At 35.9% G+C, this 22475-nt stretch overlaps 1 protein-coding gene across 2 annotated transcripts; it reads right to left on the reverse strand.

The window, feature by feature from the left end:
- Positions 1 to 154: 154 nt before the first annotated feature.
- CHR5 (chromatin remodeling 5) lies at positions 155 to 22081 on the reverse strand. Of its 2 annotated transcripts, none has more exons than XM_086237606.1 (31): positions 21707 to 22079; positions 20016 to 20874; positions 19752 to 19819; positions 18699 to 19121; positions 17299 to 17523; positions 17037 to 17120; positions 14936 to 14995; positions 14740 to 14843; positions 14450 to 14501; positions 13219 to 13282; positions 12589 to 12682; positions 12394 to 12481; positions 12141 to 12275; positions 11117 to 11308; positions 10953 to 11020; positions 10191 to 10284; positions 9940 to 10064; positions 9785 to 9848; positions 6781 to 6993; positions 5894 to 6136; positions 5652 to 5762; positions 5412 to 5498; positions 4986 to 5165; positions 4641 to 4721; positions 4252 to 4488; positions 3212 to 3367; positions 2914 to 3091; positions 2626 to 2807; positions 1645 to 1995; positions 1453 to 1546; positions 155 to 1095 (listed from the first exon to the last, which is right to left on the reverse strand). In XM_086237606.1, exons 2-31 carry the CDS (start codon positions 20755 to 20757, stop codon positions 608 to 610), a joined length of 5283 nt encoding a protein of 1760 aa, XP_086093732.1. In that variant the 5' UTR covers positions 20758 to 20874; positions 21707 to 22079; the 3' UTR covers positions 155 to 607. The 2 variants fall into 2 exon arrangements, with proteins under 2 accessions (XP_086093732.1, XP_086093741.1); XM_086237615.1 differs by having other exon boundaries at positions 875 to 1095; positions 1449 to 1546; positions 21707 to 22081.
- Between the last annotated feature and the right edge of the window lie 394 nt (positions 22082 to 22475).

A 22475-nucleotide genomic window follows, 5' to 3' on the forward strand; every position in this document is an offset into this window, starting at 1 on the left:
ATGATCTGTCCTTCAACAATGTGTTAGAAGTGCATAATTTACAATCAAAAGAACACAAGGAAATAGGTATAATCGATAACCATGTCTACAGTTGAGGTTTCTTGGTTAGTGTTCCACTTTATTCTAGCTTATCACCGCTCAAACACGGCTTAGGTGTAAAGAAAATGCCAAAAATTATTTCAAAATTTGATAATGTACACTTTCTCAAAACGTAATTCACATAAGATATTCTTCTTATGTATGTATATATCACATGAGTGCGAAGAAACACTTTTTGCTGAATTGCTCTATATACGTGAACATAATACCAACCGAACTCATCTTCAGAAGAAAAAAAATGGCAGCAAGATTCCACGAGCCTTACAGATGACAGACAATCCTTGGCTCTTTTCCTCAGCCACCTTTTGTTCAATGATGCAAATCCCACTTGGTGGATAACCTGATCTGATCATCTCAGAAAGCCAAATAGGATCTCCAAAAATTTATTCCCATGGTTGAAAAAAAATTCCAGAGAATGTATATGGGCCGAAGTCATAAGTTCCCCCAGCTGAGAGCCAATTGTCTTCACTTTTTAATCAGCCGCTTTCTTACCAGATTGCATGCAAGACTACTTGATACCTGACGCAAAACCTTGTTTTGGGGGTAAACCAGCCTGACGCATCCTATTAGGCCTTTCATTGACAAAGTGTCTATTTTCAGGCGGTCCCGCACCAAGAATCCCCAAAGAGTTTGGATCAGTTAACCGGGTACCATTACTCATAAGTCTTTGAGATGGAGCCTGAACTTGGAAATGACTATCAGTTTCCCCTCTTCTCCTTCGTTTCCATGCTTCAAATTTAGCTGTATCATGACCCTTCTGATGTTCAGATGTTTGGAAGTTGGTAACATTTTTGTATCCTTTTTGCTTCTCAGCATGGCGGGAGAAGAGAGCAGGGTCACTATCTCTGCCAAAGGGACCGGATGCAGAGCCATTAATGTGGGAAGGGCCAGCTTCTTCATCCTGCTCCTGTTTAAGTTTAGAATAAATTTGATGGAGTCTCTCCCCAGAAAGGTTTGAAAAGGTAGAAACATAATTCCACAAGCGCATGGTCATCCCTGTAGATGACCATTCCATTAATATATGATCTATTGACTTTTAACTTAAAACATTGAACAAAAAAAAAAAAATTAAAATATGAATTTGATGCATATGCAGTCCTAAAGCCTGTCTAATGCGAGGTCAAATGACTTAAAGCATCTACCAAAAACCAAAACACAGAATTTAATTGGATACCATATGCAGTCCTAAAGCTTGTCCTATGTGGGGGTCAGACTATACCATTTTTAAACTACATTCATGCATGCAGTGCGAGAGAGAGAGAGAGAGAGAGAGAGAGAGAGAGGACACCAATAGTAGATAGAAAAGCAATTAGGACCGACAAAAATAAATTAAACAGGATGAAGCACACATACTATCTTGTCCATACGGTTCCTCCTCATTATCTATAACAATTTGGTCTATCCTTCGTCCAAGAAGCTGTAAATAATTTCGAATTTTTGAAAGCACCTGAAAAAGAAATAAACAAATAACAATATCAGCATCAAATTAATGACTTAAAAAGCAAATGGTACAAAGAAAAATGAAAAAGCAAGAGTAAGGCGTACCTTCTCCTTTGGAAGATTGGCACTGGTCGTCTGCAACCGATGAAGACGATTCAAGGTTTTAATTTCATCAGTCATCATCTCTTCACACCATTCCATCCATTTCTCTTCCTTAAACTTCTCATATACTTCTTCATCGTCAGACATTTCACCCTCCTCTTTCACCAAAGGTTCAACTTTCTGGGGTTTCAGAGGTCTGGCCTTGTTCATTTGAACAGTAAGTCTAGAAGACCCTGCTTTTCCTTTCTTGACACCACTGTGAGATAAGGAAAAAATGAGAGGATTTTCTCTCTCTTTAGAAGCTTTACGACTCACTTTAGCATTTGCATTCTTTCCGCCAAGAGCTGCAACTTCCTGTTTACAGATGTTCTGGTCATCAACTCATGCGAACCATTACCAAAAAAAATTACCGACATTATTCAAGATCCTCAATCACCTTCAAAATGCAGTACAAGAAACACACACTCATGCACAGGCAATTGAACAGATGACAAGGATTTTAGGATGCACCAGCTTAGACCATGGAGGACTAAACTTAATTGAGCATTAACTTTTTGGTACAAATTTAGCATCAACTTTGACACAGATAATTAACAATAATTTCTTGATTCTCCATCCTTCCAAACGGTTTCTGCTACATTTCACACCAACCGTCCTCAATATCCAGGCTAGACCATCATATAGCAAATGAGTGAAAAATAAATGATATGAAATTATAAATTATACAAAAAATCCAAGAAACCCAAAATAGAAAATGGATTTAATAAATGCAGAGGAAACAATATCATAAAGAGGTACAAAAATAAATTTATAAGCATATTTTAACAATTGCACAATAGACATATCTTCCAATCTAATTCTCTTTCCCATCTGAACGAATCAAAAACGTTTTTGTTCAATTATATGTCAAAACATCTTAAGCACATACGGCAGAGATAGAATCCTTTCCTACAAATAAAAGTTAGACCTTAAGTGATTCCATACCATTTCAAGAAGAGCATTAGCACGGTCTCTCAAATTTGGAGCACGGGGTAAAAAAGTTTCATGGTGTTGAAGTTCCACTGGAGCAATCTTCTTTATAAGGCCAAGCCTTTCATCTAATCTTATCTTTTCCCAATTGCCAAATCCATGGTAGTAGATTCCTAGAAGCAATCTGGCATCATCAACTATTAAGAAGGAAAGTATCAGCAAAATGGAACCAAAATCATGTAGTTAGTCTTTCAACAGAATAGAGAAAAAAAATAACATTAGAAGGAAAGAAGTAATACATACTTTGATTCCAGCCACAACCTTTTGACCAATTTGAAGGTTTGAGGTACATCAAGACACGGAACTGTGCAATGGGATCCTCATATCGACTAATGCGTTTTGCAAGGAGCTGAAGTTCTTGAACACGATTGAGCAGATCACTAGCCTTCACAGGGACACCAAAAAAATCCAGCAAGGGCCCCTAAAAGTACCACAAATTTCTAACATTTAAGCAACCCACAAGTTGCCACTTACAAAACATGAAAGTGAAACATATGCATCCAAGAAACAAGATGCAAGAATAGAGATTTTCTAAGCCAACCTTCTGGTCCAGACTCCCCACTTCCACGGCTTCTCTGCAGCCATCAATCAAAGCATTGAAAAGCTCAACCTGTGCTTCAGGTGGAGCTACTGCAATTGAACCACCAACCTCCTCAACTATTAAGCCAATTTGGCTCTCATTCCCAAATTTCATAACCTAATTTAAAATGGAGGAAGAGTGTTAAGATAGTGAAGCTAAAAATGCCAAAGAAGACAAAAATTCAGAACATGCAGGAAGTGCCGAAAGCCTTCCAACAATTGCTATATTAGTGTCTTAATTTGACACAAAATCTAAAAATACATCTTGCAAAAAATTAGTTTGAAATGTAAACAATTTAAGGAGAATTCTAAAGAATAAACCAGCCACACGAAACATTATTTCTGGTCCGCAATTAAATTTGAAACAAATGGCATCTTTTATTTGAATGACAGTGTTAATCTAGACAGGAAAAAGGTACAAAATCTGCCTAACTTCTAATAGACCTAGCCGAAGTACAAATTTAAACCCAAAATGGGACAACTCGGTCAGTTTCTTGAGAATATCAACTAAAACTTCAGCCAATTTCGGGGAGCTTAGCTCTTTCTCATCATTGAAAGTATGAAAATGAGAATTTTATTCATATCTTATTCCCAGCCTGCAAATTTAACTAGAAAATAGTAGAATTTTTGTTAGGTACGGAAAAGGAAAAGGCTAAAACCTCAGAAATTACTAAACGAAAAAATTCACAGGAAATTGAACCTGGATTACATGAAGCAGCAAGGACACATCAATAACAATGAGGAATATAGTTTTTTACATTCTGAAATACATGATTTCACAGAGTGATGCAAAATCTAAAAAACCTATAATTACATAAGGAATGTATTTTATAACAAATAGATGCACTTGTTAGCTAATCGCCAAAATACAGTCAGCACTTTTCAAAGCAACAAGAGAGATCCGGTATATGCACTTTCGATAAAGTATATTCAATTATTGAAACAAGAGGTTATGACTATTGAAGCTATGCAGAGATCCAAAATAAATAAATAGGAGCTTACTGCACGAGAAAACCGCAATGCATCTCTCTTGGACAAATTTCCAGAAGACCATCCCCTTACTTGAGCAGATGCTCCGTCAATCATTGGTGCTGACGGAACTGAATAATCTGCTTTGCGCCGTTTCTGAACTCTTTCCTGAGGCTCAGATTCTTTCTTTTTCCTTTTATTACTTCTATCAGGCTGAGCAGCTTCTGCATAGCTCTTGGTATTCCTAGTAGCACGAGGAGCAAGAGCTTCCTAAAAGGAGAAAATAAATTTAATCATTTTACCGAACTAATGGAAGTACCATACACAAATATATAGTGTTTGAATTTTATTTACATGTATGAGCAACAGAATCAGTCATAGCCTATTATACTAAAATAGTATTTAACAGAATAGCTTCATACTTCGGCTTGGGATATCGCTTCTGGCTGTATCCAACGACTCCAAAAACTCCCATCATCTTCAGTACTACCAAAATTTGCAACCTGCACATGTATATACCAACAAATAGGAGGTTTATTTTAAAAAAATAAAAAATTGAATATACTTTAACATAAAAGCAGGAGGCAACTATACAACACCCCTCAATCACCATCCTTTGCCCAACCACAGGACAAAAACCTGCACCTTTGATATTAGGCCACCAGCGCCATTTTGAGAAAAAAAAATCAAAAGGCAAATCTAAAGAAAAAACCTTTACTGGGGGGAGGGAAGACAACAAAAACAAAGATATAATGGTAAAAAATTGCCTTAAAAGCACTTAATAATTCATGGCCTTCCTCTGTAGCTTCCTTCTCTTCAACTTTTTCCGCTCTTTCAAGAATCTCATCAATATCCATACTTAAGAGTCCTTTCTTGCTTTCTTCGTCATTTTTCTCTTCCTTGAAAAGTTCCTCGGCCCCAAATCTTAAGATAGCAGACAGCTCATTCTGCAATTATAGAAAGCAAATATACCTTTTAGATCTGTTGTTCTAAAAGAAAGAGAGAACACAAATATTTTGAAGTCTACAATCCTACATTAACATGTGTGTGTGAGAGAGAGAGATCGAACTACAAGTGGAAACCCACAAATAAGCTTAGAAATCTCTCCTTTTTCCCTTTTCCAGATTCAAAATCCTCCACATCATCCAATGCAACTCAGCATGTAAAACAAATAATTCAACACATGTCCTTACCTTGTCAAATAAGCTTCCTTTTTTTGTTTCTTTCTTCTCCAACCTACCCTCTGCATTTAATTTTTGAATCACCAAATGGTCAAGCACCTGTCGAACACATGGGAACAAAGAGAAAATATTAAATGATCAGCCTTAAATGGAAAATTACTAGTGTCACAAACTGCACAACTAAAATTATAAAACAAAATTAGCACCAAAAAAAATTATAAAACAAATCTATAGATGATATATGTAATCTACCATCTTTTTCTTAGCTCGCTCCAGGATATCTTCTTCGACACTTTTGCTCGTGACAAATCTATAGATATTAACAACTTCCTGTTGCCCAATTCTATGAGCTCTACTCATTGCCTGATTCATAATTAGAGAGAGAGAGAGAGAAGGGGGGGGTTATAAACTAATATGTAAAATTATGCCCACTGGTACAGTAAAAATAAAATAAAATAAAATAAAGATAACAGAGATATCATCCTTAAATAAACCTGCAAGTCATTTTGAGGATTCCAATCTGAATCAAATATTATAACTGTGTCTGCTGTGGCAAGGTTGATACCCAGGCCACCTGCTCGAGTTGAAAGAAGGAAGCAAAAATCTTCACTACCAGGTGCATTAAAATGTTCCATTGCCTGGTGGCGTAGATCAGCCTTTGTACTCCCATCAAGCCGCTGGAATTGAAACCCTCTAAGTGACATATATTCTGCCAGTATGTCCAACATTCTTACCATCTGCATTAACTCATCATGCAAATGACTTAGTACCCATTATATCTCTGTATCAACCAATTCAAACTAATAAAGCATGACCATGGTCCTCAACTCCCCTAACTAAAATATAATAAATATATCACCATATGACACAACAGTCACTTAAGGGAAGAAAAATACCAATAACTCAATGTCAATGACCTCCAAAAAAGAAACCTAAGTATTTAGGCAACTGCCTCAGTGATTGTGTATTGTATAACCATATACACAAGCAAAACCAAAGATCAAGACACGAGATGGCTTTATCAACATGTCCAGGTCATATTTCAGTGGTTTTCAGTGTGTATATTTTTAAAAGAATTCAAAAGAAAAAATGTATGACAGTGTGAACATTTTTACCCCCAAAATTTGCATTTTTATTTAATAAAAAGCGTAGGAAGAATACAGCATTAAACAAAGGAGCCCAAAAGTGCCGTGTCCTCAAACAATCAACAGACCTATATTTTAATAGAATACAACAGATATACATTCTATGGATTTAGCCTATGTGCATCGCAAACGGATCAATAAGATTAAAGTACGTGCTAAACATTATATCCTGCTCATAGTCCCCAGTAAGCTACTTTCCAAGGAGCATAATCAGCATAATTGTATCTTAAACAAACCTGGGAAAAGATCAGAACACGGTGCTTTGTCTCATGCAATCTAACTAGAAGCTTATCAAGTATAACCAACTTCCCACTGCTTAAAATAATTCTCTCCAATTTACTGCCATCTTTACTGCTCGAGTCCCCACCATAACCATGGTCAGCGCTTTCAAACAGGAACGGATGATTGCAGCATTTCTTCAACTCTACCACAATATTCAAAAGTGAAACCTGAAAAAAATAAAAGAATGAATATGCTATTACCTTTTTTTTTGGCCATGAATATGCTATTACTTTCAAAAAAGGAAAAAGAATGGTGAAGGTTAAACAGGCAACATATTACATTTTCCATCAATTGTAAACCACACAACCAATACATTCTGACCTTTTCTTCCACTCACAGTATTGGGACAGAGCAACATTAATAATATGGAAATTAGTAGATACGGTATTATTGAGGAGTTGACTTCTTAGAATGATTGTAAAAAGTGATAGGTTGAAAATAATTTGATAATTACTTTCAGTTTTTAATTTCTTAGACTTTTACCACATTCTCCCTTGATAAATCTATGCTCCGACGGTGTTTGCAGTATAACTTAGTGTGTGAGAGGCCTGTACACTTTTCCATCACATCAGGTGTTACCAGAGCCCTCTTCATTCTTGAGATTGGTGCAGATCTATGGCTTGGCAAGGTAACAACTCAAATAGAAACAAAGAAACAAAGAAACAAAGAAAAATCTCAAGCAAAATTGTTGCAAGGAAAGAACTGAAGAACCTGCAACAGCAGATGAATCACCAAATTACATAGCCCTGTACTATGCTTGATCAATTTGGAATACTTGGTCCTCTTAATCATACCACTGGCGGACAAAAGGGGTTAACATTAGAACACCTATCTATGAAGAAACTGAGCAAGAGATTCCAGACCTTAAGAGAATTGCCTCTGATAAGATTGAAGTTAAAGCAATTCAAGCAATTGAAGGGATTCAAGAAAATCAGGCAGATTGTTTATCAAAAAAAGGTTGTGAGGTACTCCAACGGAAGAGCCCATACTTATATTTATCCCTTCCCTGGTGCACCAAGTGCCGAAGGGGGTGGAGATGCGGTGTGTAAGCAATATTTTGGGTGATATGGATGGATAGAATCAGTGTAATTTTTTAGGGCTAAGTTTGGGTATACGGTTGATCAACTTTGGGACAAAGTAAGGTTATGGGTTTCTTGTACTGGATGTTCTCTTAGTACGAGGGAGGGGGAGGGAGAGAGAGAGAGAGAGAGAGAGAGAGAGAGAGAGAGAGAGAGAGAGAGAGAGAGAGAGAGAGGTTTTCTGGTACTGGATATTCTATTAGTATGTCAGGAAATTCCCAATTTCCCTTTGGCTCCAACGATGTTTGGAATATAATCAAGCCTCTACCTACTATGACAGACTATTTTCAATTAAAGACACAACATCTATACACGAATAAGTTTTTTTTTTTTTTTTTTTCCATAAGTTTGGAAAATAAAAACACAAAAATGGAATGACCAAACTCCAACATGTTGACCCCATCAAAATTTGTAGTTTCAATCCCAAAAATGATTTTTGAATAGAAATACTAAATTCAAACCTTACAGTTGCAAACTTGTAATGAACTCTACAAAAGACATAGAAAGAAAAATACTTCAAGAATGGCCAATTACAAGAATTGAAATATTAAAATCTAAAAGACATAGAGGAGACTGAAATGTTAGATATTTAACCCTTTTAAATAGTGATAAATAGTCGTTACAACCTTTAGAATGGTCCAGAACCATATCAAACTATATTTTATGTAACAATACAACGACAAATATAATGCATCATATTTTTGCCAATATTTTCCATGCAATATCAAATTTCCAAACTATTACTATTTTAAAACTTAAAAGGCTTGCATTTTCTTGCATATAACATTACAAGGATTCAGAAACCATATATATATATATATATAATTTATACATATTCCATTGAGGGATCTCTCATGGGGCCCATTCCGTATAGTATTTCAATGATCCGAACCATTTAATTTTTAGGTTTTTATTCAATGATCATCATTTGCAATGCAAAAAATTAGATAAATCAAAAACCATTAAACTATTTAACTTTGATCAAATAATAGACAAACAAAATATTTTCGAAAAACACTTGAAATGATGACTATTTGATCAAACCGGTAAACGGTTTCTGTTTTAACTAATTTTTTGCAAGAATGATCATTCCATGGAGACCTAAAATGTAGACAGTTCCGATCATCAAAAATACAATGTGGAGTAGGCCCCACAAGAAATCTCTTATTTACCTTTAAATGAGGGATCCCTCAATGGAATATATATATATATATATTATATATATAGGGAGCTTCAACCAAGGATGTCCTTACTTTAAGAAAAAGTAAGAACATCCTCTCTAGGCCTACAATTCAATGAACAAAATGTCCATATTTTAGAACATCATTCAAAGGTTACCCTTGCAAAAAATCAGCCAAATCGAAAACTGTTTAGCCAATTTATTACAGCCAACATAATTTCAATTTTATCCGACGGACTGTATTTGTCTGCACGGTTTAGATGACCAAACAATTACCGATTTAGCTACTTTTTTATAGGGATGACCCTTGACGAGGAACCTAAAAAATGAACGTTTCCGATCATCAAACTGCATTGCCAAGTGGTACACAAAAAGAATGTTCTTACTTTTCTTAAAGTAAGCACATCCTTACTTGAAGCTCCCACTATATATATATATATATATATATTTGATCAGGTGTGGACGAACGGACGTGAGAACATGCCGCCGAGCGCTCGGCGGCACCGTTTTTACAACGGCGTGCAGCACTCGGCGTTGGGTGCGAATGTGCGAACGTCCACACATGAATGGGCCTGTATATATACTGGGAGCTTCAAGTAAGGATGTTAGGAATGCAATTCAATACAAGGAGTCTTAAATCATAGATAAATCAAAACCAAAAAAAAAAAAAAATTGAATGATATTTGAAATGATAATAACCTGATTCCCACGAACTCCTTTGTTCAAGTTATGGAAGTTGCGTTCCAAAATCCACTTATAGTACCTAAATAAATCATCCAGCACCAAAGATGCAAAACATCAAACAACAGAAAGGATTATAATAAGGCCACTCCATTACAAGCTGAACAACTTACTGTTTCTGTAGTGGAGACATTTCAAGTCTAAGAATTCGTTCAATTTTTGGAGGCAAAGACTTCTCCACGTCCTTAATAACTCTCCGGAGAATGTGAGGCCTCAATTCCATATGAAGATTGGCAAGCTAAACATACAACCAAGGTGAACATTAATATGAAGGGTATGGACATAAAAGTAGCCATCAAAACAAAGCTAAATCAGGAGAAACCAAGGTGCAGAAAGATTGTACAAAGAAAACTGTAGACTGTACCTCAATCTCATTGAATGAACTGAGATTCTTGTAGTTTTGCACAAAATCATCTTTATTCTTGAACTTATAAGGGTCGAGAAAGTGAAGCAGAGCCCTAAAATTTGAAAATCATTAAAAAAAAAAAAAAAAAGCAAAATGAAAAGAAACAGAAAAAATGGAAAACAATTGAGAAAAATTGTGCATGATCTATAGCATCACTGCCAGTCAATCAACCCTCAAAGAGAAAAAACAAATCCCGTCAATGAAAAGATAAGGAACCACCAATTTGTTGATTTTCTCAAATGAATTTAAGCATGCCAAAAGGAAACTGCTCACTGTTCAGAGAAAATTCCATAAGAATCCAGACATGCACACACCAATGAACGCAATTCCCCCCCCGCCCCCTCCCCCCTCCCAGACAGAGACGTTTGGATCCAAACACTGAGTGTCCACAGGCATGCAAACAGAGAGAAAGGCACTTATGACCCACACTTTACATCAACAATATTTCATAGGTTTAAACAGGATCTACCACAGGGTCAACAAGGCTAGATTCTACTATTAACAAAATTAACTTAAATTTAAAAATAAAAAACGTATTTTTATCTTCATAATTTGGGATTGCACTAAAAATACTTAAGAAAGTTTAGAAAAGAGACTAATCAAAAATCCTAGCAAAACTTTTCCATAAGCACAAAGGCATACATGTTAAAAATACAATAATTATAAACAAATATGCCAATACTTAACAGCAATATCAGGACAAGTAAACAAATCAATTACCATAACTCTTCCACGCTGTTCTGCAATGGAGTACCAGTTATAAGCAACTTGTTCTTTGTGCTAAATTCCTGCCAAACCAGGATGGCGTCATTTCATACAATGCATGACTAAACTTGATAGATCCTACACAAGGTGTGATAGAATTTATTGGCATAATTACATACCAAGAGGGTTGTGTACAACTGTGCCTCGCTGTTCTTTAACCTATGAGCTTCATCAACCATCAGATAATTCCACTTGATCTTCGAAAGAACAGCCTTATCCTTCAGAACCACTTCATATGTAGTCAATAGCGCATTGAATTTAATAGGCCGCCCAACTATTTTATCATTATTAAATTCATACTGCTGACAAACCTGCAACCAAAAGAAAACTACAAGTCGATAAAATACTTGATACAGAACAAATTCTACAGACACCCTGCATAGTTCATAAATATCACTTAAACAATGTTAATGAAGGTAAAGATAATATCAAGTCAAAATTTATTGACCATGCCCATTGTGAAAAACCTTGCATTAACATACAAATGATAAAAAATGAAAAGGTCTCATAAATATATTTCGACTAAAAAAACCAAAAAGGAAAAAAAGAGGTCTCATAAATATCACTTATACAATGTCAATGAAGATAAGGATAATATTAAGTCAAAAGAGGGAAGAAAAATTTCTGGAACATTATTTTTCAATGATCAAAATGTATTGACCATGCCCATGTGCAAAACCCTGCATTAACATACAAAATGAGAAGCTCGCATTCCTTTCACCATGCTGAATGCTCATTACCCCAGAAGATTAAAATTCAATTACGCCATAAAAAATGGCTCTGGAAGCAAGCTTTTTTCTGAACATTGAACAGAAAAAGGGTATACTAAACAAGGCATTCACCAAGTCATAGCCGAATCTGTAAATGAACACTCAAACAAGAACTTCTCGGTATGATCAGAATTATACATGTTTCTATAAAAACTAAAGTTCAACCCGGAAGCCAAAGGAGAGGTGACCAACAAACTAGCTACAGAAGCATTGTGAGACTGAGTGCAAGAAATTATAGTTTCATACAAATAATATATGATGACACTAACTCTCTCAGTTTAGGAATTATATGAACTGTGAATGAAAGACAAATATATATCTAATCCTATACATATATGAACCTTGTGGACATGTAGAAGAAAACTTGGCTTACCTCTCGGCTCGCACGAGTACCAACATACACAATAACATTCATATCAGGGAGCCACTTCCTAAATTCTTTGGCCCAATTTGACAAAGTAGATAATGGTACAACAACAAGAAATGGCCCATGGACCTGTTGAGCATTCTGCAAGAGCAAAAAAAAAAACACATGTTTTGCCTCATGTATGTTAGAATCTCATGTTCATTAGAAATTATAGTCAATAAAAGAATAGTTTACAAGCCAGTCAACAGTGAATTTTAACCTGTAAAAATCCAAGCATTGAAACTGATTGAACAGTTTTACCAAGACCCATTTCATCAGCTAAAATGACATTGGTATCATTTCTCCAACTGCCACATGCAAGAGACACTGATTAGGACATTTTCAAAAGGAGGGCATATCAAGGTAACCATTTTCCAAGGATAAATGTAAGTTATAAGTAATAGACAAGCCATACCTATTAACAAGAAAATTCAAACCCTCAAGCTGATAATCACGAAGTTTTCCCCCCTTCAACCATTCAGGCTGTTCATCAAGCTTCCTTAGACTTCCTAAACATTAAAAATAGAAAATAAACACCGTCTGTCAAGAAGAGAAAATAAAAATAAAAAACGAAATAAGGCATAGGAAGCAAAGGGGTGAAAACACTATGAAAGGAGAGTAAAAATCCCATTACATATGCACTCATTTATTTACCTTTCTATGTATTCAAAATTTAAAAGAAAATAACAGTTTCTCTAATAGTTCATACTTTTCTTTATTACTACATGAGAAGAAAATATTGATAAGAGGTTGGTTGCCATCTTATGGCAGATTGGCAGTGATGACAGTGATGCCCACCCCTAGAAAATTACTAAGATCAATTTATGCTTGCTAGGCACTCAAATGACAGTGATGCATATTTTATAAATAACATTGCTAAAATAAGAGAAGAGTATGACCTGCATGAAATTAAAATTGTTTCTAAAGAGCAATGGGCAATTAAGATTAACTCCCAAATAATAATAAAAAAAAAAACATTAAATTAGCATTTCACAACAGCTGCTCATAGTGAAGCTTATGCAAGTTCCAGAACAAAAACACCAACCTTTGGTTTTCTTGCGCTGGAGATCCACCATTTTCCCTTGTACAGCCATTGCGGCCTCACGAGCCTGCTCATAGATGACAGTCCACAAGCCTTATTACACGCGGAACAACATTCTGATTATGTGTAAGTGTGCGCCCACACTCATAAAAAAATAACCACAAGCAGGATTCACAAATCATTACAGTCAAAGAAAACAAGAATAAGAAAGAAACTGCCAAAATATTTCCAAGCCCCTTTATGAGGAAAGAAACCCCAATCAAGTGGCAAAAAAGAAAACATCATTTTATAAGAATATTTTCCTAACTCATCAAGCATCTGTCTAGTAATCAGCCATAAACAAAAGATTTACTGACTATTGTTTCTTGGATCTCTCAGGCTCAATTTCCCATCGGCCTCAACCAAAGTGAGTTACTCGGTGTTATAACTTCCATATGGCTCAACAAATGTGAGTTCAACTTCCCCACTACTGCATGGCTTTGCCACATGCCTTTTTCATCTTTTCACGATTAACAGAACACTCGCATAAATTTAACAAGGTCAGTGTTATAACTTCCATATGGCTCAACAAATGTGAGTTCAACTTCCCCACTACTGCATGGCTTTGCCACATGCCTTTTTCATCTTTTCACGATTAACAGAACACTCGCATAAATTTAACAAGGTCAAATGCCAAAAAATGAGACTTCCACAATCACTAGAAATTTAAGGGGTAAAAAGTTTCAATACCACTTTACACAACAAAAAACTTTCATTACTATACATTGTAGTAGGGATTCATTCTTTTTTTCATCCTTTCAATTTAACACATCTTGGGTCTATTTCCTTTGTAGCTTAGAAAGAGTGTAATTTCAGTAAGCATCATATCCATGTAAGGTAATTCCAAACTTCTCATTTCATGATTTTTAAGTAGTTACTGAATTACATATAATTTTATATCATTTGTCATAATGATCAGCATATCTATAAGGTAATCATACCAGACATTTTTTTTGCCAAACAGATATCCTCACAGATCAATGTGAGAAGCACACTGCTATGTATCATAAGCATGTTAAGTGTGATTCAGAAGTAAATCAACATGTCAAAGTAGCACAGACCAGAACATGCACATCTTAACCAGCTCAATAAGATTATGCAACTGATTAGCAAATAAACATAACTGTCAATGTTCAAGCGACCATTAAATGCATGAAAAATTAAAAACATGAAGAAGATTAAGATAGCACACTACCTTAAACTCATCAATAGCATCTTGTGCAAATGCGATATCTACGTCCTTCTCCCTAGTGTCACATACCACTAACAAATATAAGCATTCACTACTGTAACTAAAATACTAACAAAAATAAAGCACTAGTAACATTTGAGGGTTAAGATAAACTAATTTAGTATGAATGAACTAACATCTAGCATCCTAAGCATATATGTAAAAGATAGGCCAAAGTAAGCATGGAAAAAGGAGAAAATACATCTGCAGTACTAAACAGAATATCATTAAGCTTCAAGTCAAGCTTAGCATACCATGTTGCTTCAGCATAAGACAATCCTTGCCACTTGACTAGATACTCCGGTCCCACATCACCTGAGTTATCATGCCTAATGCGGTCTGCAATTATTCTCTCCACCTGGGAATTATTTACAAACAATTGAAAGTAAAGCATGCAAATTTAGTATGGGGACAGTAACAACCAAAAAGGTGAAATGTAGGAAAGCAAACCTGACTATTTTGCTTGATGAGATCTAAGTCCATTTCCTTGCTCACATCATGGACCTCAATCTAGCAAGCATAACAGAACCCCATAAACAGAAAAGTGATCAATGAGCTACTTCACAAGAAAAATAAATAATAAATAATAACTATATTACTGTATTACTGTATTATTTAAACCTATTACATGTGGAAGGACAAAGAAAGTGAAATATCAATTATTTATGGGGAAAAAACCATGAGCAAGTTTATAAGAGAAACATCTCCACTGAAACTATCGAATTTTAAATGGTAATAGCCATAAAGTTGATTGTATGGGGCAAAACAATTCCAAAGTCAAAAGAAAATTTTAGGGTTGCATCATAATTAACAACTTCCATGTGGAAACAGAACACCAAACTTTCATAATATTTAGGAAGGAATAAGGTTCTTTACTAGACCAAATATTATGAATAAGTTAGTACCTCACTAAAAATTGCATCATTTCCAATAATGTTTTCTTTTGACAAACAGCCAGCCCTTCATGGTCCTTAAAATAACGAAAAAAGAAAAGGAAGAAGAAAAAGTCACTCTCTCTCCTGTTGTTTATTCTTGTTATGTTATCATCTCCATAATTAAAACTTACTTCCAATTTACATTACTTATTATTTTTTTTTTTTTTTTTTGAAGAGAAAGAAACTTTTTATTGATCAAAACTCAAAGCAATACACACAATGGACAAGATGTCCATTATTGAGAAAAGATCAAAAACGAAAAACATAGAATTAGGCCTCATAAAGCAGAATCCATTTATCTAAGTGCTGCCCTCCAATCTAAAATTATATCGAATAAATATACACCCCTGAAGTCACTAGTAACAGATGCCCAAAGGGATGACCAAAAAACTACTCTATCCCACAATTCTTCAACATCTGCTCCTCTATAATCCTCAAAAATTCTTCGATTCCTCTCCATCCAAATAACCCAAAAAATGGCCAGCATTCTGCAATTCCAAAACACCTTGGCCTTCTTGATCCCACCAAAACCAAAGAACTTTTCACTCAGCAAAGAATAGCACCCTTCTGGCATTACCCACATTACCCCTGCATCTTTGAATAAATTTGACCACAGCTTTGCTGCTACAGCACACTGAAGGAAAATATGATCAACACTCTCCCCTTGAATCTTACACATAACACACCTGCTTGGAGATAAACAAACATTTGGCCTCCTTTTTTGTAGAATATCACAAGTATTTATCTTTCCAAGAGCTACTAACCAAGCCAAAACTCTGACTTTTGGAGGAACTTTTGCTTTCCAAATCAAGCCTGCCGGTAGAAAAAGACTACCATCGCCATGCCCACATAGAAAGGTAAAAAAAGACTTTGAAGAGAAAAACCCTTTTGAGTCCAATTTCCAAATTCTTGAATCTCTAGTGGACGACAAATGAACTTTCTCAAGCACTAAGAGCAAGGATGACAACTCCTCCACTTCTAAGTCATTTAAATTCCTTCGAAAGCCCAGGTTCCAATTTGGTTGAAAATTGACTCCCCCTGCCATTTCTGCCACTGATAAACCATGATGATCTGACAGATTATACAGCCTTGGAAAACAGGTTTTAAAAGCCTCCTCTCCTCCCCAAACATCCTCCCAAAATCTAACCCTTTCGCCGTTCCCTACAGCCAGCTTACAGCACACTATAAACTTATTAAAGCCTTTTGATATATCTCTCCAAGGGCTGCGACTTGACCCTTTCCTTACCTCTTTTGAATCCCAACCATTCTCTTGGTTTCCATATTTACTTCTAATCACTTCATGCCATAAGGATTCTCTTTCCAAAGGATATCTCCAAAGCCATTTCCCCAATAAAGCCATATTTTTTGCTTATAGATAAGCATGTATCTTTAATGACTCATCTAGAAAATATTACCATTAATGGTCCTCATTTATAGGCTAGTTATGGTTTAAAGCAATAGAACTCATATGAATCCAACGGTCTAACCTACATATTGTGCAAGTGGTTTTATTCAACAAACATATCAAATATATGTTTTAGGTCTATTTTCTTATTGAAACGTGATTTCTACTAAAACAAAATTTTATGATAGCGAAAAGGAAAAAAAAAAAATACCTCCTCACGTGAGATAGTCTTCCTGTACTTGGCATCCTCCATCACCTTTTTAGTGTAATTTAAAACCTTCTTAAAACCGCTAAGCTGCAAAGCAACAAGCCAAAAAATATATATATATAGAGCACCTTGAACAATAGATCAAAGTAAGAGAAAAACCAAGAAAATAAAGTTACAGCTGCAGTTACATTTATGGCAATATTATGTATTAAATAAATTAGTCAGTAGGCATATGCATAGCCAACAAGTAAATTACGAAACATACATTTTGCAGCTCGGAAAATGATTTCCACTGACAGTGCAAATGGGACTGGCCTTTCCATTTTATCAAGAATTCCATATTATTCCAATCTGGCTCAGAATCAAACAAGTGACTTAGCAGGATGGGCTCCGTTGATCTATTGCTCCTAAGAGCATCTTCAGCCATGCCCTTTGGCTGATGCCAGAGCACCTTTTCAATATAGTCACCGTCCTCCTCTTCAATCTCCTCCTAAAAGGGTCACAGAATTGAAAAGAAAAATTAAGCATATGAAAAAACTGAACGAAAATATCAACATCTAAGCGATGATGAAAAGGAAAGATATTTACATTTACATTAGGACATTAAATAATAAAGAAAATAACATTACTTTATGAAATCAAGTAATTAATCAACAATTAACTTTACATTTACTTTAGGATATTAAGAAATTAACTTTAATAAAGAAAATAACACTACTTTAGGAGATTAAGTACTTGGTAATAACTAATAAGTATAGCATACATTGCAAAAATAATCAAAAAAGGCCTCAACCGAGATGGTTTGGGCCCCCAGCAGATAAAAAATCCTTTCCTTTCTCTTCAAAAACAACATTTTGAGAGAAACAAAATTTTATTGATCAATGGAAAAAGCAATATAACTGTGGACAATGAGTCCACCTCAGCAGTACAGCAGGAAAACTACATTATCAGACCACTTTCATTATACACCACGAATCTAAGAAATACTAGCTCACAGCCACTTCCAATCTATTAAAATGGCAGAAAATGATAAATCCATGAACTCTTACAGAAACCAATTGCCAAGGAGCTGACCAAAACCTAACTTGTAACTCCTCCACACCCACCCCTTTGTAATCTTCAAAATTACTCTTGTTTCTTTCCATCCAAATAACTCAGGACACAGCTAATACAGCCCCATAAAGCCTTAACTATCTTACCACCACCCACACTTTATGCTACTTACAGCACACAGAATAACAACCCACTGGAATAAACTAATTCCAGTCAGAATAGCCATCCCAACATTTTGTATAATGGGAGATCTGAGCACAAGTTCTTTCCCTTTTCTTTTAATAAGTAGAATCTTTGTACTCGGACCTATCTTACGATGGAAAAATTTCAATTTATCACTATTTCCAGTTCATTTTAAGTAAAACTTGTTCTATGGTGCTGAAGACAGATCTGCCTATACATAGTAGCCTTGACAATATAAGTGTAAACCATATCAAATATGACTATAATCTATACTCCATTTCACGAAACTTAATTAAGGCAGCATTCCATCTTATGGCCAAAAGAAATGTTAAAGGGAGAGATCAGCAATAAAATTGTATTTTTGCAAAAAATAAAAAACAAATAGTCTACAGTAATACATGAATGTAATATCACAAAACTAGACTGTACCTTCTGGGACTTTCTTTTCTTGCTTTCATCAACGTCATCACTTTCTTCACTCTCAACATAGGACACCTTCCGAACAGACCTAGCCGAAGTCCGTACATCACCATTTCGTCCAGTGGCATTTCGGCCATTATTTTTGCGGAGATGTGCACCTTTCCTTCTCATGCTTTTAAAATCCTCATCACTGTCGCTTTCAGACTCCTCTGCTGAGGACTCCTCGTTATCAAATGATGACTTCCCACTTCTTTGTCGACTAGATGCATGATATGGTTTGCGTTCTCTTGTAGATTTAACATTATGCCCACCTTTACCACGATGCCTACCCTTAGGTTTCTTTGCATAATAAGAATTATCTTCATCTGACACATCAAGCTCATCATCACTGTCATTATCTTCATCAGAATCTTCACCATTCCAATCTTTATCCTGGTGTCATCAAAGAACAACTTCATTACTTCATTAGTGTACAACAGAATGCAGCATTCACATGACCATCCAGAACCAGTAAAATATATCCATAACACTCAATTATATCCACAGAAGATACACCCCCGCCCTCAGAGAGAGAGAGAGAGAGAGGATAGAAAAACCACCATATACATCATCTAACAGAAAAGACACAAAGATGGAGAAAGCAACAAGTTTATATGCAAAAATAAGTAAAATTTTGTAAGAATTGTTCAGTCCAAGTAAGTCAATAAATAATACAACAGCTCTCTTAAAATATTTCCAACAGCAATGGCAAAGATTTAATCTTAATGGTTAACCAAGTATATGGTCGCACCATCTATGGTTTGTGTATTATTGTTGGGATATAACTGTCCCTTATCAGTTACAAGTAAAAACCACAAAGTTAAAAATTGGGAGGAAAAAAAAACAAAGGAAGCTGCAAGTTATGATAATTTAAAGTTGGGTCTGCCAGAGTAAATTGTCCTTTTTCTTATGAGAAATCTGCAGAGTAAATTGTCAGAACCCTTTGTGTGAAAACTTCCAAAACTTCAATGCACTGAACTAATACTTCCAATGCAATTTTCTTAAAGCAATTATGAATATAACCTTCTCTACAGTGCGACCACTTGCAACACCATAATCAGGTTCAAAATCTGCATCGTCAGGATCATCTTCTGCAAGAAAGAAGACAACATAAATTCAGTCCTAAGTTCCCACAATGAAGAGAAGTCAAAAACTATTGCATCATCAAAGTCATCTCCAATTAAATGATAAGAGTTGCCTAAAAAACAAAGTATCCAAGTTCCTTACCCGACCGCAACAATATTCTAATAAAATAAAAAAAAATAAAAAAATCTTCAAAGGAATTACCATCTTCATCCTCTTCTTCATAATCAGCATCAGCAGCATCAATATTTTCGTTGTCATGATCGCCATCGTCATAATCTTCATTATCATTTAAAACTTTAGAAGTCCTAAGCACATGGTTGCTGGCTGCCGAAGGCTTTGATTGAGGCCTAGAATTCAACCCAGCTGAATGATGAAACCCTCTATAATGCATTGAGTCACTCTGCTCTTCCCCATCCTGCTCATAATATTCATCAGACAACATCTCGTCAGCTGGGATGTCAGACTGGCCTCGTTGTCCCTTGCTTACTTTTGGCCTGCCATCATCTTCAGAATCTAATTTATCTTCCCTGACATCTGAAGAATTATCTTCAGATCCAACAGCATTTCTGTAGTCAGACCCACTTTTAGTGTCCTGCCCAGAATCAGACCCACCCTGAGACATAGGCTGACAGTCCTTCCAAAAGGTTGAACCCCACTTTCCAGCCACAGCCGTTCTCCTCCCAGAAGACTGCAAATTGGGTACTCTTACACCAACACCGTCATCAGCAGCTGCCTCATTTTGCAACCTACTAGCATCATCCTGTTCACCTTCACTTTGATACTGCACATCCATGTTCATATCAAATTCCTTTTCACAAGAAATCACATCTACATCCTCATTCCCTGCGGACCTGTGAATTCTTTCAATACTTTGTCCCTGGCTCTTTTCTTCCAGGACACTTCGTGAAACTGTTTCATTAGAATAGTTCCTAAAAAAGGCCATCCCTTCACATGGAACTTCTATGAAATCATTCAAACAATCTCTGCACCCATAATAGAAAAAGCAAATTCCTCAAATAGTGCTTCTGCTGTCTCCTCTCCTACAACTTCTCCAAAATATCTGAGGAAACAGACCAGCAAAGATTGGTCAGTTAAATTCATGTCAAGGTAGAAAAATCAACAATCTACATGAGAATCCGAGCATGGAAACTGAAATTGGGGAGGAAACTACTCAGTAATCTGAGAACAATAAAAGTAAAAATTGGAAAACTCCACCAAGCTGAGACAACTAAAAAAACTAAGAAATGAACATCACGAACAGTTCTTCAGAAGAAAATGAATAACAGTATTGGGCTCGGACCCTTAACAATTGAACAAACGAAATTATCAGTAAAATGATTAGTTACCAACTCAAAATTCTCTTTTCTTTCTTTCCCCACATCTTGTCAGCAACCAAACAAACAGCATTAGACATGGAAAACACAGTACTAACTTTAAAACACCCAGAACCAGTAGAAACTTCTAACTCAATATTAGACATGGAAAACAAGCGCAAAACTAAGCTTCTTACAAAAATCCCAAAACCTAGATAGTCAAGCAGCATCAAACAATTTTAAGTACCATAGCCACTGAAAATGAAGCCAAAAGCAATTGAAAATTCGACAAAATCTCATCCAATAATCCCAAACTTCATCAATGGCACAGGAGAAATCAAGTACTTAATTTAAACAGAGCAAGAAATAGATCAAAGAGCGAATTAACAAAATTGAACAGCATCAACCGCCAAAACCCCTTCAAACTTCCACAAGCAAACCCTAAAACAAAAACCGAGCCTAAATCCGTGCCCAGAAACCCTAATTTCAGAGTAATTTACATCGAAAGCAGCGAATCCGAACAGAGAAGTTAGACGATTGAGAGCTGGCAGAGAGAGCGAAACAGAGGGAGAGACTCACCTTGTAAGAGCGCTACTAAACAAGGCCTATACAGAGAGAGAAAGAGAGGGTGTGCGCAGGTTAATAATCGTGCGCACCTAATTCCCACGTGGACTCGCCGGGAATGACCCGCTGGGACAAAGACAGTGGTGTTTCGTTTCGGTTTTCCGGGTCGTAATATGGGTCCGGTTTCGGGGTGGGTATATGCGCCGGAGATGAGGTAACGTCCGATTATCGAAGACGAGGGGTGGTTTCGAATTTATCGTCGGCGACGACGGTGGTGATGGTGGTGGTGGTGGTGGTGGTGAGTTTTTTAGAGAGAGAAAGTAAGAGAGGGGGATATTATCAAAGGGTTAAAAAAAAAATTAGATGAATATGCGGATTTAGTTTTTCTTTGGAGAAACGTGTTTATAGAGCCTTTCTCTCTCTAAACCATGTGTTTTTTCATTTTTAACTTGGCCAATTTGTAGGTCTAATGTGTACTGATTCTACTGAACGACCAATAGGGCAAGCCCACGTATACTGCGCGGGGATGTTTGGTTTTTTGTGGGGGCTGACAATGGACGGCGTGAGTTATTATTATGAGAAATTGCATTCGTACCGATATTTTACTCTTCTTTTTTTTTTTTGACCAATTATACCGATATTTTACTCTTCTACTCTACATATTGTTTTTAACATAAATGAACTATTATATAGTATATACCATTGTGAAATGACTACAGTATTAAGGAATATTTAAAATAAAGAACTCACTTCCCCGGCCAAAAAAATTAAATAAATAAAGAAC

The sequence above is a fragment of the Dryas octopetala genome, chromosome 1 (genome assembly GCF_963921425.1).
Source record: "Dryas octopetala chromosome 1, drDryOcto1.1, whole genome shotgun sequence".
Lineage (NCBI taxonomy): Eukaryota > Viridiplantae > Streptophyta > Magnoliopsida > Rosales > Rosaceae > Dryas > Dryas octopetala.

What these genes read in the sequence shown, in the direction of transcription:
- CHR5 (XM_086237606.1), bottom strand. Translation starts at nt 20,757, where the DNA reads ATGGCCTTTTTTAGGAACTATTCTAATGAAACAGTTTCACGAAGTGTC. An exon ending in TTGAATTTTCTTGTTAATAG is followed by an intron (nt 12,482 to 12,588) that starts GTATGGCTTGTC and finishes TGCATGTGGCAG; the next exon opens with TTGGAGAAATGATACCAATG. An exon ending in TGGGGAGTCTGGACCAGAAG is followed by an intron (nt 3,092 to 3,211) that starts GTTGGCTTAGAA and finishes TGGTACTTTTAG; the next exon opens with GGGCCCTTGCTGGATTTTTT.